The sequence below is a fragment of the Mercenaria mercenaria genome, chromosome 17, assembly GCF_021730395.1.
Source record: "Mercenaria mercenaria strain notata chromosome 17, MADL_Memer_1, whole genome shotgun sequence".
NCBI classification, from domain to species: Eukaryota; Metazoa; Mollusca; class Bivalvia; order Venerida; family Veneridae; genus Mercenaria; species Mercenaria mercenaria.
This window is the reverse complement of record NC_069377.1, coordinates 51,233,624-51,250,144: the sequence shown is the minus strand read 5'-3', so window position 1 is coordinate 51,250,144 and position 16,521 is coordinate 51,233,624. Positions and strand designations below refer to the sequence as shown.

Below are 16,521 nucleotides of genomic sequence, written 5' to 3'. Positions count from 1 at the left end.
CAAAGGCAGCCTGAAAGTTACTTCAAACTTTATAACCCATTTTCATGTTTTCGAAAGTCAATAAGGACTTATAAATCTGCATTATTAATAATAAAATCATGATTCTATTTGTGAATATATTGCCAAATAATTAAAAAAATTAATTTCCTTAAAATAATTGTATTAATTAATTTCTTCAGTACAAAGCCATAAATATAGTATTGGTAATTAACTGAAGCATTTCTATATTAATTGTAATTTAATTAATTACTTTTGAAAATAATTGAACTCAGGTCTGCCCTTAATTAATGTTTTTTTTTTCACATATTCACTGCAAAAATATTCAGCCATTCTCTTTTCAGTATAGTTTTAAAAACATAGAATAATAACTATCTTACACTGTAGAACAAAGTGTTGCTGGACACGATTGATTCTGCCTTTGCGGCCAGTGCAGATCATATTCAGCCTGCACATACATGCAGTCTGATCATGATCTGCAATATTCGCCATTCAGTCAGTGTCTTTTTTTTGTAACCACCCCTTTTAACAGTTAATGGTACTGTCTAAACTGAAAGATGGACAAGTTCATTATAGAAATTTAGCAGATAAGTGTTAATACATTATACTTGTGCACACTACTAAATAATTATTTCATGGCCTTATATATGTCACTGGGGGTCCGGGAGGTGTATTTCATGCAAAGATGTAGAATCACCATTATGGAATCACAAAGATACAGTTATTCTGTTGTGCGCTTTTTAAAATGCCGGAGGATCTTTCTCGGTATGCACATTACACAGCGTTTACAATAAAGAAAAACAAGTTGTTTAGGGGAGGTTTTAGTACTGCTTGTTATAGTTAATGAAAAAGCTGTAACGCTATGACGATAATGATGAAGACGAATGATGACGTCAACAACGCTACTGGTGGAAGATAGTAAGCTTACTGATATTTTCAGGACCTCATTCCAATACCCTTTCTCTTCCTTTGAGTTTCAATAATTGCAATACTTTTCACAGCTCAGTGATAGAATATATTGTATCAGAAACCACTTTACGTCAGTGTTTGGAGCAAACATTGCTTGAATAAACTTAAAATCAAAGCAAGTGGGCTTTTAGCATATATAGATACTGCATTGAGTTCGTACTACTTATAGCACTCAGAAATCATTTAAAGCGCTCCTGAAGAAAAAGAAACAACAGAATATTATCAGCATGACACCATAGAATCAGGTGTAATAACGTAACCGTTACTACCTAAAACCATTGAGAAATCTCGACAAAATTCCGCATCCTCAATGTCTTACAAACTTCAAAAGGGTTTCAGAAATTCTAAAGAAAAATGCTGCAGAGGGGGGGGGGGCAAAAAACAAAAAAAAAAAAAAAAAAAAAAGGGGGGGGGGGGGGGGGGGGGGCAAAAAAAAAAAAAAAAAAAAAAGGGGGGGGGGGGGGGGGAAAAAAAAAATAAAAAAAGAAAAAAAAAAAGATAAAAAAAAAAAAAAAAAAAAAAAAAAAAAAAAAAAAATAAAAAAAAAAAAAAAAGAAAAAAAAAAAAAAAAATAATGGGGGTAATTAAAAAGGGGGGGGCAAAAAAAAAAAAAAAAAAAAAAAAAAAAAAAAAAAAAAAAAAAAAAAAAAAAAAAAAAAAAAAAAAAAAAAAAAAAAAAAAAAAACAAAAAAAAAACAAAAAAAAGAACAAAAAAAAAAAAAAAAAACCAAAAAAAAAATAAAAAAAAAAAAAAAAAAAAAAAATTAAAAAAAAAAAAAAAAAAAAAAAAAAAACAAAAATTATAAAAAAAAAAAACAAAAAAAAAAAAAAAAAAAAAAAAAAAAAAAAAAAACAAAAAAAAAAAAAAAAAAAAAAAAAAAAAAAAAAAGAAAAAAAAACAAAAAGAAAAACAAAAAAAAAGAAATAAAAAAAATCAAAAAAAAAACACCAACACGCAAAAAAAAGACTAGAAAAAAAAAACCCCCCCACCCCCCCCCCCCCCCGTGGGGGGGGGGGGGGGGGGGGAGGGGGGGGGGTTCCCCCCACCCACCCTCCCCGCCCCCACCCCCCCCCCACACAACACCACCCCCCCCCCCCCCCTCCCCCCCCCCCCCCCGCCCCCCCCCCCCCCCCCCCTCCCCCCCCGGGGATGGTTGGGCTGGGGGGTGGGGGGGGGGGGGGGGGTGGGGGGGGTGGGGGTGGGGGGGGGAGGGGGGGGGGGGGGGGGGGGGGGGGGGGGTTGGTGGGGGGGGGGGGGGGGGGGGGGGGGGGGGGGGGGGGGGGGGGGGGGGGGGTGGGGGGGGGGGTGGGCCCCCCCCCCCCCCCCCCAACCCCCCCCCCCCGCCCCCAACCCCCCCCCCCCCCCCCCCCCCCCCCCCCCCCCCCCCCCCCCCCCCCCCCCCCCCCCCCCACCCCCCCCCCCCCCCCCCCGCCCCCCCCCCCCCCACAAAAAATAAAAAATTTTAACAAAAAAAAAAAAAAAAAAAAAAAAAAAAACAAAAAAAAAAAAAAAAAAAAAAAAAAAATTTTAAAAAAAAAAAAAAAAAAAAAAAAAAACAAAAAAAAAAAAAAAAAAAAAATCGGCAAAAACAAATCCTCCCCCCTCCCCCCCCCCCCACCCCACCCCCCCCTCCCCCCCTACGGTGTGCATCCCTCCCCAACCCCTTCCCCCCCCCCCCCCCACCCCCCAACCCCCCCCCCCCCACCCCACCCCCCCCCTCCCAACACCACGGCGGCGCCCCCACCCCTCCCTCAACTCCCCTCTCCGCCCGCCCTCTCGCGTCCCCGCGTCCCGCGTCGCGTCCCACCCCCCCCGCAACCTCCCCTCTGTGGACCTTGCCACCTTCCACCAGCCGCCCCTGACACGTCACGTCCCACTCCCCAGCATCAATCCCCCCCCGGCGCCCCCCCCCTCCTTATCGACCACCCACCCCCCGCCCCCCCCCCCCCCCCCCCCCCCCCCCCCCGCCCCCTCCGGACCCTGTTACACCACGCGACCGAGAACCCGCCCAACAAACACATAATACGCCACACGTTACCAGTTGTAAAACGAAAACCCCTGAAGACACAATTTTAGAAAATCCACGATAGATACTAGCAAATATCCACACACGTACATTGAATGGATAGAGAATCCATCACGAAAGAAACTAAGACAAGTTAACAGCCACTTACAAGGTCATGTGTATATCATCTGCATCTTACAGAAAGCTAGCCGTGACCCCACAGTACAAATATATTGCCCAGTTCCGATGACCGGTTTGTGGGGGGGGGTGGTCGCATTGGGGGGGTGTGGCCTCATTTCATGGATATCACATATAAATTTCCATGTTAAGTGTTGAAATACAGACCAGCCAATAGCTCAACCTTTGCAGCAACAATTTATAGGAATCATGTAATAAACAAAGTTTATTGAACAGTCTTAGAATGAAACCTTGTCACCGGTCAGTTTTCAATACTGAGCTCTGAATAAACCAACCAAGTCTCTAGACGCAAAGGCTGGTTTCTATGGAAGCCGCGGAGGGCCAGTTTGTGGATGGGGGGAATGTCGGGTGTTTTTTTTACTATTTGAGTTATGACTTTCGACTTTTGGACCTATGAAACTTTGGACTTAAGACTTTTGGCTTAGCTAAAGCATTATAACATGTGTTTCTAGAAGCGAAGGCAACTAGGCGTAGATTTCAGGTATGAAATCCCAAAATTTAAAATTTTTCTTCAAACTACATACGCTTGTGAATAAAATGATATTCGCATTTAATCTTGCTTCAAAGACTCCAATATCGCGCATATTAAGTAGTTTGTGACGGAGGAGAGGAATGTTGGTAAGGAATATGTGTCAATGTCATTTGACTTGAATGACATGTTGACCAAAAATCCTAAAACATGTAGAAAGTGTGTACATAATTTTTCAGGTTTTCCACGATCATTTTAACCCAAGCTAACAATACAAACCAGTGGCTTGGCTTTAGATCTTCACCATAAACCCCATTCTCCTCGCCCTTGGTTAAATAAAGCCAAAATTTATTATCATTTAACCATGTCCAGGTGGACAATCATAAAACGCATTTTGTAACATTTATAGCGTGATTTTAAAATAATGTATTTATACCTTCATTGCTCTCAATATTAGAAACAAGATTTGAAACATTCACAGACACTAGGGCAACAAAGCAGTAAAACTTTTAAATGAACCCTACCAATGCCAGCGAATGATCAACTGGTATCAAACGTCTGGTCTGTTTCCATTCTACAAATAACACCGGTCTCGACAACTGTCATTTGTATCAGACAAGAAATCAATAGATAATATAAATTAATCAATCTAAATTCCATGGAACACTTCCTTGCGAATTGACCCCACTTGAACTGCCGCATATGTTGCCGGATATTACAAATTGATACCGTTACGACTACATGTGTACAATTATACCGGATAATCGCTTACAGCACGTGTTACACGAGGTTGGTTTACAATAAAAAAGTGGATGAACTGGTTTAACACAGCCGTACGAGAGTCAATTTTTTGATCCGGAATATGACATGCCGTACACAAAGCGAGGGTCAGCGCAAGCAAGTGTTCCCATTGATTCGAGCGAATGAATTCCAAATTTTTAGTCATAATGAGAGCATTGATTGGTTAGAAATAAATTAAAAAAAAAAAAAAAAAACACGCTGAAATGCTACAAAATGCGAAATTATGATCGTCACCAAACTCAATACATGTAAAATGCTAAAAATAATGGCTAAATTTAAACCCGGAGCGGAGGTGAACAGGTTATGTGGTGGGGTCCGAACCCAAGTTGTCAGTTGAACTGAATACATTGGACTTAATAATTGTACCTATTTTGTACCAACATAGATTAATAACATAGATAAACCTTTAATTTCAGACTCATCCTACTGACTGAAAATTATAGAAGATGAAAACTAGGATGGGGTTTTGTGACTGCTTCATAATACTGCTCGGTATTATCAAGCAACTGAGCCAGGTACCTACCAACAACATCTATAACGGACAAAACTTAAGTTTCATTGTATAGTACTTTACGAAGCATTAAGATCTGTGCGTCAAAAGGGACGACGTCCCATGGAAATAAATGAACAGCGCTGGATCCAGTTGTGTTGTGAGCTGCAAAAGCACATCGTCTTGGTGCCACCGTGAGCGTCAACTGTGCCAGAAGGACCCAATTTTATATGGCATAAAGACGGTACGCTAACTAAACCATATGGATTTTTGTATTCAAGGTGCGGTGGATGGTTTTAGATATAAAAATCATATGTGGTTAGAGATTTTGGACTTAAATAATGACCCACACTTGTTTAGCAGTATATTAATACTTTTAGATGCATTGAATGAGCATAAAAATCTCTCGAATACCAGTATCAGATTGTGGCACCGAAAACCCATAGCTTTACTTTTGCACAATACGAGCCAGGAACAAGAACTGCCCCAAATAAAGTCCGAGGGCTTCCTTGTCGATAAAAAAAAACCCCAAGTCAAACACGAGGTCAAGTTCAAGGTCAAGGTCAAAATCAGGTCAGTGATGTCTAAAGATGGGGAATGGTCACAGGTTACATCTGCATTAGAATCAAGTCATTCTAGTAAGGGTATTGGGATGCAGATTAAACGTCCCATTGGTAACCTCGGTACGGACGACGGACGAACGAACGGACTAACGAACAGGACACAACAGGACAATCACTATATGCCCCGCAATCAGTAGATGCTGGGAGCATAAAATAGAGGTGCGCAAGTTCATATTTCATGATAAAGACTCATGCAATGTTTCATCAATTTATATCAAATACTTTTTTAAACTATGCGCGTCACGAACTTCGGACGATGACGGACGCCGGACGGGCAAGAACCAAATCTATATGCAGCCCACCACGCATGGCGGCACAAAAAGGCATGCTTAAAAACAGAAACAAATACTAATTCTAGTGTTGCTTTCAGAAATTCTAGACAAGAAAATAGGAAAAATATGCTTACCGTTTGTGCTCCAGATCTAACAACACCTTGTCCATGATCTGTATGTTGTGCTTGATCTTTGCCACTAAAACACAACTTAAAATGCAAGAAAAACAAGCAAATTCAATGAACTGGTATTCCCCGCCGAAAGGGTTTGTGGTGAGGAATGGCAAAAAATATATCGGGCAAGAAATTCAGGATGTTAATAATAATTTCATTAGTCAAAATCAATTTACATAATAAATGTATGATACTTTGATCCTAACTAAAGAATTTATTTTAAATGGGATGTTACTGTAATAAGCTTAGCTTTTAAAATTAAATGCAGTTAATTGAAATGCGAGGTGGGGGAGTGGTACAACTTGCATGTTGATAAATATTCATGGAAGGTTTGAAAAAAAAATCTAAAGTAAGGCATGAAAAAACAAGAGCTGTCCGTAAGACAGCGCGCTCCACCATTTGGGGATTTGACAGTAAAATGAATATTTGTCTGAATAAAGACCTCTTCTATAAAAGGAAGATACACCAAGGGCATAATTCCATCAAATTACACAAATAGAGTCATTAGGATTGTTAAACATATGCAGATGATGATGATAAAAAATATATTTTGATTTTCAAGTCTTTTATCTTAGTGGTACCAAAGAAAAGCCAAAAATCGAAGTTTTTTTTAAAAAGAATTTAAGTTTTAAAAGGGGAAAAATTTTTGGGGTTAAAAAATACTTTTTAAAAAAATTTTAAGGGGATTTTTATCACACATGCAGATAAAGGTGATAAAATTACATTTAAGTTTTTTTTTTTTTTTTAAAAAATTTATTCAAGAAAAAAAAATTAAAAAAAAAATATATGTAAAAATTTGGGGCATAATTCTATCAAAAATACAATCAGAGTTAGGGGTATTTTAACCACACATGCAAAAGAGGATTAAAACAAATTTTTAAAAAGTTTCAAGTCATTATTTTTTAGAGTACCAAAAAATTTTTTTTCTTTTTAAAGCTTTTGAAAAAAAAATAACATAAAAATTTTTTTCCCAAGTTTTAACTTCTTTGTGACCTTGACCTTTGGGTATAAGGGACCCAGCCCCAGCATTTTATTATTTTTCGTATCCCGGAAATTTTTAAATTGAAACCCTTACAGAAAGTTATAAGCAAAAGAAACCCAAAGGGTTATACAGAAAAAAAAAGGGTTTGGGGCCAAAAAAATCTTAACCTTAAAAATAACCTCAGTTTAAGACCTGGGGCCCTTTGACCTTGGATAAAATTTGGGCTCAGCCCCTACCCCTAAAAATTTTTTGTATACTGGAAAATTTTTTTATGTGAATTTTACAGTAGTATAAGTATTAAGAAAACAAAAATATACAGAAAACAAAGGTTGCCGAAAGACAAACCAAAAAAGATTTTAGGGCCGGCCCGGCCGACTCCGGTTGAGTAGTATGCCCCCCAAATCTCCAAAAAGTGGGGAAGCAAAAAAATTTTTTTGGGGTGTGTGGGGAGGGGGGGTTTTTTTGGGAAGGGAGGGGGTGGGGCCCAAAGGAAATTGGGTGCCCAGGTGTGGGTGAACAATTTCAAAACTTTAAATTTAATAAAGGGCGGGGGAAAAAAATTTAAAAAAATTTTTAATGAAATTTCCCAAATAGTAGGTTTGTTATGTAAAAATAGGGTAAAATTTTTAGATATAAAAAGGGCAATAACCCTTAGTTTACAAAAAAAATAAAGCCGTATGAAATTGTGTATGCACAACTTTCATTAAAGTGCTCTTTAAAATTTTGTTTTTAAATTTTACAGATCTAGGTCAAAATAAATCAAAAGTTTTTGAAAGCAGAAATTGGGAAGTACCCCCATACAGTTTGCACTACAAATTTTAAGGGCCATAAATCTTGGGGTTTTCTTTGGGCAATCTGACTGAAACTTGATGGGCCCCAAAAATCTTATTGGGTGAAAAAAGTAAAATGAAAGTTTTTAAAAAAAAAATAAAATAAGGGAATTTTTTTTTTTGGGGGGGGGGGGGGGGGGGGGGGGGGGGGGGGTGAGGGGGTGTGATCCCAAGGGGAAGGGGGACCCCCAAAAATTTTACCAAAAAGGAAAGGGTTTTTTTATGTACAAATATGTGGATTTTTTTCTAATTTAAAAAGGGAATAACCTTATTTACAAAAGAAAAACTGAAAAGGGAAACGTGTGGGAATAACCACATTATGAACTAAAAATCTTTTTTTAAAAATTTTAAAAAAAAGCTGATGACACTTGGCGGGCCGCAAAAAAATCATAGTGGTGAACCTGTATAGGGTTTTATATAATTTTTCCCAACTATTTTCCCAGTTTGGCTTTCCCAAAGGACGAAAGACAAAATCCCAAAGAAGGCATCCCCTAAACCCAAAATTACAGGGAAAAAGTCATTCATTTTTAGCACCTATATCGAATGTAGATGTCGTTTTCCCCAAATAACATGTTTGATTGTATAAAATACAGAAAAAACCCTGTGTAAAAACCCAAAGAAAAAAATAAAAAAAAATCATTTTTTCCTTTAAAAAACCAGTTTAAAAAGTGGTAAAATACATACATTTAATATTCCATATTTGAAAAACACATCCACCCGTGATCTGTTTCTTTGATCTTGAACTTTTTTGTCACTTGAACACAACCTACATAGCAAGAAAACAGAAAACATAATGTTGCTCTGCTTAAATCTCTCTTCTTTTTTTTTGTTATGAGTTTAATGCCATTTTTCAACAGTATTTCAGTTAACCTAACCAGTGTTCCTGGATTATGATCAGTGCAAACCTGTTCTTCGCAAATAACTGCCAACTTGCCTACATGAATCAATTGTGGAGGACGAATGATTTTAGACACAATGTCTTTCAACAAAATTTGAAATCGTCACGGAGAACATACGCCCCCGTTACGATCCGGCGATCCGTAAACCTACGCTCTCCCTATCGAGCTAAGCGCGCCGGTCTAATGAAGTATTTCGACCCCCATAGAATAACGACTTCCCCCCACCCCCCACCGGTCATTATTCTATAGAAAATGTGACTCCTTTCCTGTAAAATATGGACTCCCCTTATAAAAAACTGACTCCCTTTGAAAACTCTATAGAATAACGACCCCCCAGTCATTATTCTATAGAAAAACTGACCCCTCCAAGTAAAATGCTGACTCCATAAAGATGACTCCCTTCGAATCTCATAGAATAACGACCCCGGTTATTATTCTATAGAAAAAGTGACTCCTTCCATGTAAAATACTCACTGCCGAAATTACTACATTCGAACTCTCATACAATATCGATTCCCGGACATTATTCTATTTAAAAAAAGTACTCTTTCCGTGTAAAACACCGGCTCCAAAAATGACTTTCGACGATAATATCTATTAAAAAGTGATCCCCACCAAACCTAACGGACAATTTTACTAGATCTACAACTCTAATACCCTCCATTGCCAATAGTTAACATTTTGATTGTACTACTACTACTGGTGCCGCTACTTCTATTGCTATTACTACATGTACTTCTTCTTCTTCTACTACTACTTCTACTACTACTACTGCAACTGCTACTACTGATACTACTATACCTGCTTCCACTAATACGTCTTGTACATCTACCGCTTCTTCTCCTGCTGCTGTTGTTGCTGTCACTTATTCCTCTGCTGCTGCTGCTGCTGCTGCTGCTGCCACTGCCACTGCCACTGCCACTACCACTACTACTACTACTACTACTACTATTACTACTACTTTCTATTGTTGCCGCTACCGTACTTTACTGCCACTGCTAAGTATTGCAACTTCTATTAATATTAAGTTCTATGCTAGCAGTTTCTTGTGCAGTTTTCTTCTGCTTCTGAAGAATTACTTCATACCGAAGTTTGCAGGGATTATTGACACTGGTGTGTTTTGTTAACGTATTGTGAATTATTTTCCTGAAAAAAATGTATACACCAAGATACAGCGTCTAGAAATAGAATCTCTTTTCCTGTTGCGGAATGCTCTGATTTCTGTGTCAAGTGATTGTATCTGGGGCTAATGGTCAAACGGAAGGACGGACGGACGGACGGACATGGGCAAATCTATATGCCCTCCTCCCCCGAGTGGGGGCATAAAATGCAGCAATTAGGCCTTAGATACACGAGTTATCACTAAATTTGACCAAATGACCGGGGGTCGTTTTTTTTATGGGAGTCAATATTCTTCGTGAGGTTTAGTTTACTTCACGTGGGGGAGTCATAGTACTATGATCTGGAGGTCATAATACTATGACCGGAGGATCTCTTTTTCTATAGAATAATGACCGGGGGGCCATTATTCTATGGGGGGTCGAAATACTTCATTACACCTGGCTGAGCTCATTTTGTATTTAAAGCCCTGCTACGCTGCTATTCAAATTCCTTTGTGTGTATGCAACCCATGATTACAATAGGAAACAGTTAACCACCACGTGCCACAGTTTAGCACGCATAACCACAGTTATTTCATATAAAATTTTATATAAAATAGACTCTATTTTGACAGGCACCACTGTTCATAGTCAGGATTTTCATGCATTTTAGTGACAATTCAAGGTTAAAAGGTAGGACGGGAGCAGGGCTTTAAAACTATTCTAAAGTATTTACTTCCATGGCAACGCCTCGACAACCAACTTTTTTGTTGATTTTTTTTTTGTATAATAGAAAAATTGTCCTACCCATGATTTTCTAAGTCCAAAAGGGCCATAATTCTTGCAAAAAACAGGGCAGAGTTATGTTTATTAATGAACAGGGTCAGCTTATGATGGTGAACAACTGTTACAAATTTCAAAGCAATAGCTTTGGTTGTTTAGGAGAAAAGTTGACCTAAACATAAAACTTAACCAAGAAATCTGATATTGCCGACGCCAATCAAGTGATGATAACTCATCATTTTTTCCCCCAAATATCAGATTAGCTAAAAATCAAATATTGGTCAAATATTAATTTAGTTTAACGTCGGTCATTCATTTTATATCATTATCTAGATTTTCGTTTACCTTACTGCTACGTTTACACTTCCGTCCCTTGTTGCTGCTGCCGACGAGTAACTATTGGCATACCATGATGAAAATTGCAAATTAAGCATCTTGCTCATCTCTTTGATTCATATCTCGTTCCTCTTTGGAATCTCTGAAAAGAATGTGAGGATGATCCATGACTCCTATTAATACTCCAATCGTGCTCAAACGTGTCAATCTTGGTCAAATAGTGGCCATAAATCGTAGGAGAGCTTAACAAAACTTGATAACGTGAGGGATCTAAACAGAACGTGACAAAGCGTGATACCATATTGTGGTAAGCGTAAGAGAACTTGAGAGAACGTGATGAAATCGTGGCAGATCTCAATCAGAATCGTGTTGGTTTCTTAATAAAACGCTGCAGGTAGTAACAAAGCGTAGAAATAAAAAATAATCGTGGCAGATCTCAATCAGAATCGTGATGGTTTCGCAATAAAACGCTGCAGGTAGTAACAAAGCGTAGAAATAAAAATATCGTGGCAGATCTCAATCAGAATCGTGATGGTTTCGTAATAAAACGCTGCAGGTAGTAACAAAGCGTAGAAATAAAACAAAATCGTGGTAGATCTCAATCAGAATCGTGATGGTTTCGTAATAAAACGCTGCAGGTAGTAACAAAGCGTAGAAATAAAAAATATCGTGGCAGATCTCAATCAGAATCGTAATGGTTTCGTAATAAAACGCTGCAGGTAGTAACAAAGCGTAGAAATAAAACAAAATCGTGCAATAAATCGTGGAGCTCCGAGCTTTTCTTTAAATCGTGGGCATCGTGGACATCGTGGCTAAGTGTAAACGCAGCATAAGGATACGAAATACAGAAAGGGGTGTGTAAAACAGCAACAAATACTATGCCCCAACGATAACTTGATATTTACAAACATGACTATAAATAGATTAAAATGGAACATAGGGAATTCAACATTTTTCTAACATGTTACAATCTAAATATTTCTAGATTTTGTACCAATTGCAAATTAGCTCAGTGGTAAAGCATGCAGTCCATGTTAAACAGATCTTTTGCCGTGTGGGTTCGAAACTCAGCATCGACAATAACTTTTTATTTCTCATAAACATGTAGATTCCTTCATAAACTATGTGTCAACACAACAGAGAAGTATCTTAAGCCGATATGGCAGATCAGAAAAGTTTAGCATTATATTAAAGATGATATTGACTAAATGCATGCATTTAAGCCATGCAAATAATAAACATACTGTTGTGTTATATAAAGGCATACATACAAATACAAACCATCAAAGAAAAAAACAAAAAATACGGAAGTAAAAATGAAAACGAAAAGAAAAAAAACACAAAAAGACAAAAATTGAAAACAAGCTCACGAAGATTCGAACCCACAAAATGATTTACTTATATTCAATTGCTATCTGCGTTTTACCCGACTGAGCTAAGTTTCCATATAATCATAGTATATTTAAGATGAAAGAAATACTAATATTTACTTAGAAGGTAATGAATGTGTAAGCTGAAAGAAATACTAATATTTACTTAGAAGGTAATGTGTAAGCATTATGGGTTGGTATTTCATCGGTTATCATGAAATAGAATCGTCCTTGCGTTTCGGCGGGAACCTTGTTATCGTTGGGGATTAGTATTCATCGTAGTGTTGCCTTTAGAAATTTCAAACACAGAAAGTAAGACAACATACGCACCTTTTTACCCTACAGTAGAAATCTGAAACCACGTGGACCTATCTATGATCTTATATACACCACTTTATCTCTGCCACAAAGACACAACCTAAAAAAGAAATAAGACTTTGTTAAACATAAATGTCTCACTTGCAATTAAAACTATCAAAGTTATTTTAAAACACTTGTTTTCATTGGAACAACACTTATACAAAAGGCTTGGCAATCGGTAGAAAAACTCACGACCAAACTTACAAAAAAAAGATTCTAGACTGACTGTTTTCACTTCTAGGATAAGAAAACCCTCGAAATTTGACCAAAATATTTTTGATATTTGTCAAAAGACGCTGTAAAAGTTTCATTCAGTAAGTAATAAGGAAGTTTCAAATAAACATTTTCTTCGAATTTTGTACAATACATTTTGATGATAGATAGGGGTTGGGCCTGGGGCAGGAAGCTATACCATGCGCCCCCAAAAACACTTTTTTCATGGGTGCGAGGTTGTTTGCGCGATCAACAATGTTCCCATTAAAAATACATTTGCACAAAACATAATTTGGCTATTTCCATAGTTACAGTTCATTTCAGAAAATAGGATCATGTACACGCGGAAATTCCATCATATCTACGTCAGTTTGAGCATAATCATGGTTTCTCTCCCGATGTTTTTCACTCCGAGTTAATCAATTAAAACTATGAAAATTCTGATGTATTATTCTTTTTTATCAATCCGCAGAACTGAGAAAGCAGTTGCATAAGCTATTTCTCTATAAATAGTTTCCATTGTTTACACTACAGTCGAATTTGCACGATTTTTATCACAGGAAAAACATGTGGTAAACACAAAATGAATAAGTAATATATGTATCGGAAGAAAAGAGAAAAAGAAGAACGACAGAAACAGAAAGAAAATAGAGAAAAAAATAGAGGAAGAAAAAATGTACATACCTTTTTAGACGTGTCACTTTAAATATATCCGCGCTGGTGCCAACAATAACAATATGTAGTCATAAAAATCACGTGCTATGTGAACTGAACATAGGCATTGCCCCGGGAAAAACGTGTTGATTGATTTATAAAGGATGAGTGAATTGTGTAAGACTGTGTCAAACATGTTTTGTACGAGTTCATCAGGCTTACCGGGTCGTTGCACCGCTGTGCTGTGCTGTGTTACAATTTATGCCTTCCTCATTTACCAAGCTGATTTCTTTTCAAACAAGATTTTCAACTCCGGGATGACACCTCATGGCCCATATCCGACAGGCCGTAGCTGAGGTTTCGAAAATTAAAGAAAATGATTTTTTCTTGGAGCGCATCGGCACACATGCGCTTACATCATCTTCCGCCACTTCTTCAACGTTGTTGATTTATATGCATTTAGTAAACATGGGACGTAACCTTTTCAGACTGATGTCTGTGAAAAAAATATGTGCACGCTCGGTTTACGAAAGACTTAAAGAAGTTTAAAAGCGTACTTGCGACTTTTCGTAGCATACATAACGCATTGAATAACGTAGGTGCGGCTTTTTAAAGCATACATGCGCCTGAAGATATACGTGCGACTCTTTCCTTTTACGCCTGACGCAAAAAACCTTGCTACGATTCTCATCACACACATATAATAAAAAGTACCAGTATATTGAGATTTTCAAGTTTTCTTTCTGTTTCTTGTCCATAGGACGCCTCTGTAGTCCAAACGGGGTTATATTTTTTGTATCTGTCTCCTGTACTACAGCACGTGAGGAGCTTTGATCTCCCTTCCCCAAAATTAAGGTTCACTGTTTGATACACTAATTTCATGTCAGTGTTTTATGTGTGATTGACAATTTATCGACAAGCCACTCACTTTGTATTTTATTACATGACGTCATAAATACATTTTCGCAGGTTTCATGTCTTCAAATTTTGACATTAACACAGCACACCAGTGTAGAGCTATTGATAGGTCAATATTACAAACTATAGACCGGTGATTTATATGAAGAGTCGTGTAATAAATATCTTGATGTGGTGTGGTAGTAGGATTTTTTTTTCAAATTACGAAGATACTTTCAGTACAGCTTATAATTTGTATATTTTCGTTGAAACACTTTGACCTGTGAAACAAACAAAAAATAGGGAAAACAATCTCAAAACTTCAAAAGGTTTTACAAGAATTTGTTGCTTCTATGCTAACACAGATATTTTGAAAGTTCTTTAAGGACTTGACAAAAGTTTTAGCTGGAAATGGACTTATATAGGCCTATAGAACAGTTTGATCCGTTGAGCGTTGGTATTAATTTATTCATATCGAATCTGACAGTATCGCTCATGTCAAATTTTCCACCTCATATAGTCCAATGAATATAGCAGTGTAGCATAATATGTGTAACCTTACTTCTTGCAACCTGTTCAGTCATCTTGTAAACCTAATGTCCGACACAAATTGTGCCAGCTTGTAGTTCTAAACGTTTTACCTTATCACAACCACTAGATATGATTGTTTAATGTAATATTGTTAATAGTTCCAATGTCAAGTGCACGTTTATGGAACAATATTAAGTCAAAAATTGCATGTTGCTTTCGTACTCATGTAAGACATTATTTTACACAGTGGTATCGGCATTTTGACATTTGAAAATGTATTTTGCATTCTTATATGCCCATATCTCTATATCAGTAGTTTATTAGAAAACTTACATGTGACCTTCTGCATAGGTCTGCAATATTTATCTTGTTTTTGGACATACTGCAGTGTGACATGCAACATTCGATGCATTGGCAGGTGGTAAACTTACATCGTGCATTATGCATGCATTTGTGTTGTATATTCGCAGACGATAAGAAATAAACTGGTTCCTGCAATGTATGGATGAAACAGTTTAACTTTGGCGAATGCGCTAACGTATTGCGATTTTTTCTATCTAAAATTAGACATTTATAAGTTGTGTTATTGCTTCTCGTTTCTGTTATACACATTTCTCGTGAAAAGATGCTCATTCGAACAATTGAACGGTTGACCACTATATACCCCTAAGTTTGCACTTCACATGTCTCTAAGCCGAATACAACATAGCATGTAGCATGTCACGTTCTAGCACCAGAGGGCGCTTTTTGCTCGGGATCTTCCGCTAAACCACGGATAAGCACGACACAGCGTATCGTGGCTACGTGTACAACCGGACCTTTAAACCTGTTTGATTTGTCGATGCGTCCATTAATCAAGTTTGAAAAGTTCGATGTATCATCAAGCCTGTACACAAGTTATTTTATTGCATAAAATATTCTTGTATTTTATAAGTCTTATACCGTTCTCTAAAAGTAGCATTAAAAGCTATAAGATCCATCAACTTTTTTATCATTCTTGAAAGCCGCCCTTAATAGCTTTACATTGTGGTGTAGTGGATGCAACGTCCGTCTTGATCTAAATAACGCGAGTCCGAATCGAAACTTTTTGATCGAAACTTTTTGATCTAAGCTTATTTTTGTGCACGTTTGAACTTATGTTGATAGTATAAATTATAACATGTAACGCTCTTCAGAATTATTTTAAACTACTTCTATTATGTTATCACAATTTGTTACCGTACATGTACATATTATATGCGCCTGCCTTTCGTCCAATAGATATAGCAAGTCTTGCCCACTGCAAACTGGAGTTTGTTTTTGTGTACCTGTATGTGCAGGTTACTTTCAACTTGTGCACTTCACCCCGTTGACATGTGTTATACGGACCGTCCTATTTTGATAAAAGGGAATTTTTGATATGTTGAACATTTTGAAATTATGATTACAGCTATTTTGTACGGTGTGTATGATTTCGTTTTTACGAGATGTTATTTTGTTAAAACGAAATGATTTCGTTTAAACGGAATAGTTATTTCGTTAAAACGAAATGATTTCGTTTAAACGAAATAACATTTCGTAAAAACGAA

General features: G+C 37.4%; 1 protein-coding gene across 1 annotated transcript; it reads right to left on the bottom strand.

Annotated features, from left to right (window-relative positions):
• Positions 1-1,149: 1,149 nt before the first annotated feature.
• On the bottom strand, positions 1,150-2,585 carry LOC128550011 (putative uncharacterized protein DDB_G0287183; the record flags this gene model as incomplete). Its single annotated transcript, XM_053527842.1, has 4 exons — positions 1,150-1,160; positions 2,018-2,075; positions 2,397-2,416; positions 2,567-2,585. Coding segments are annotated over 4 exons (108 nt in total), but the record flags the coding sequence as incomplete, so codon positions are not given.
• Between the last annotated feature and the right edge of the window lie 13,936 nt (positions 2,586-16,521).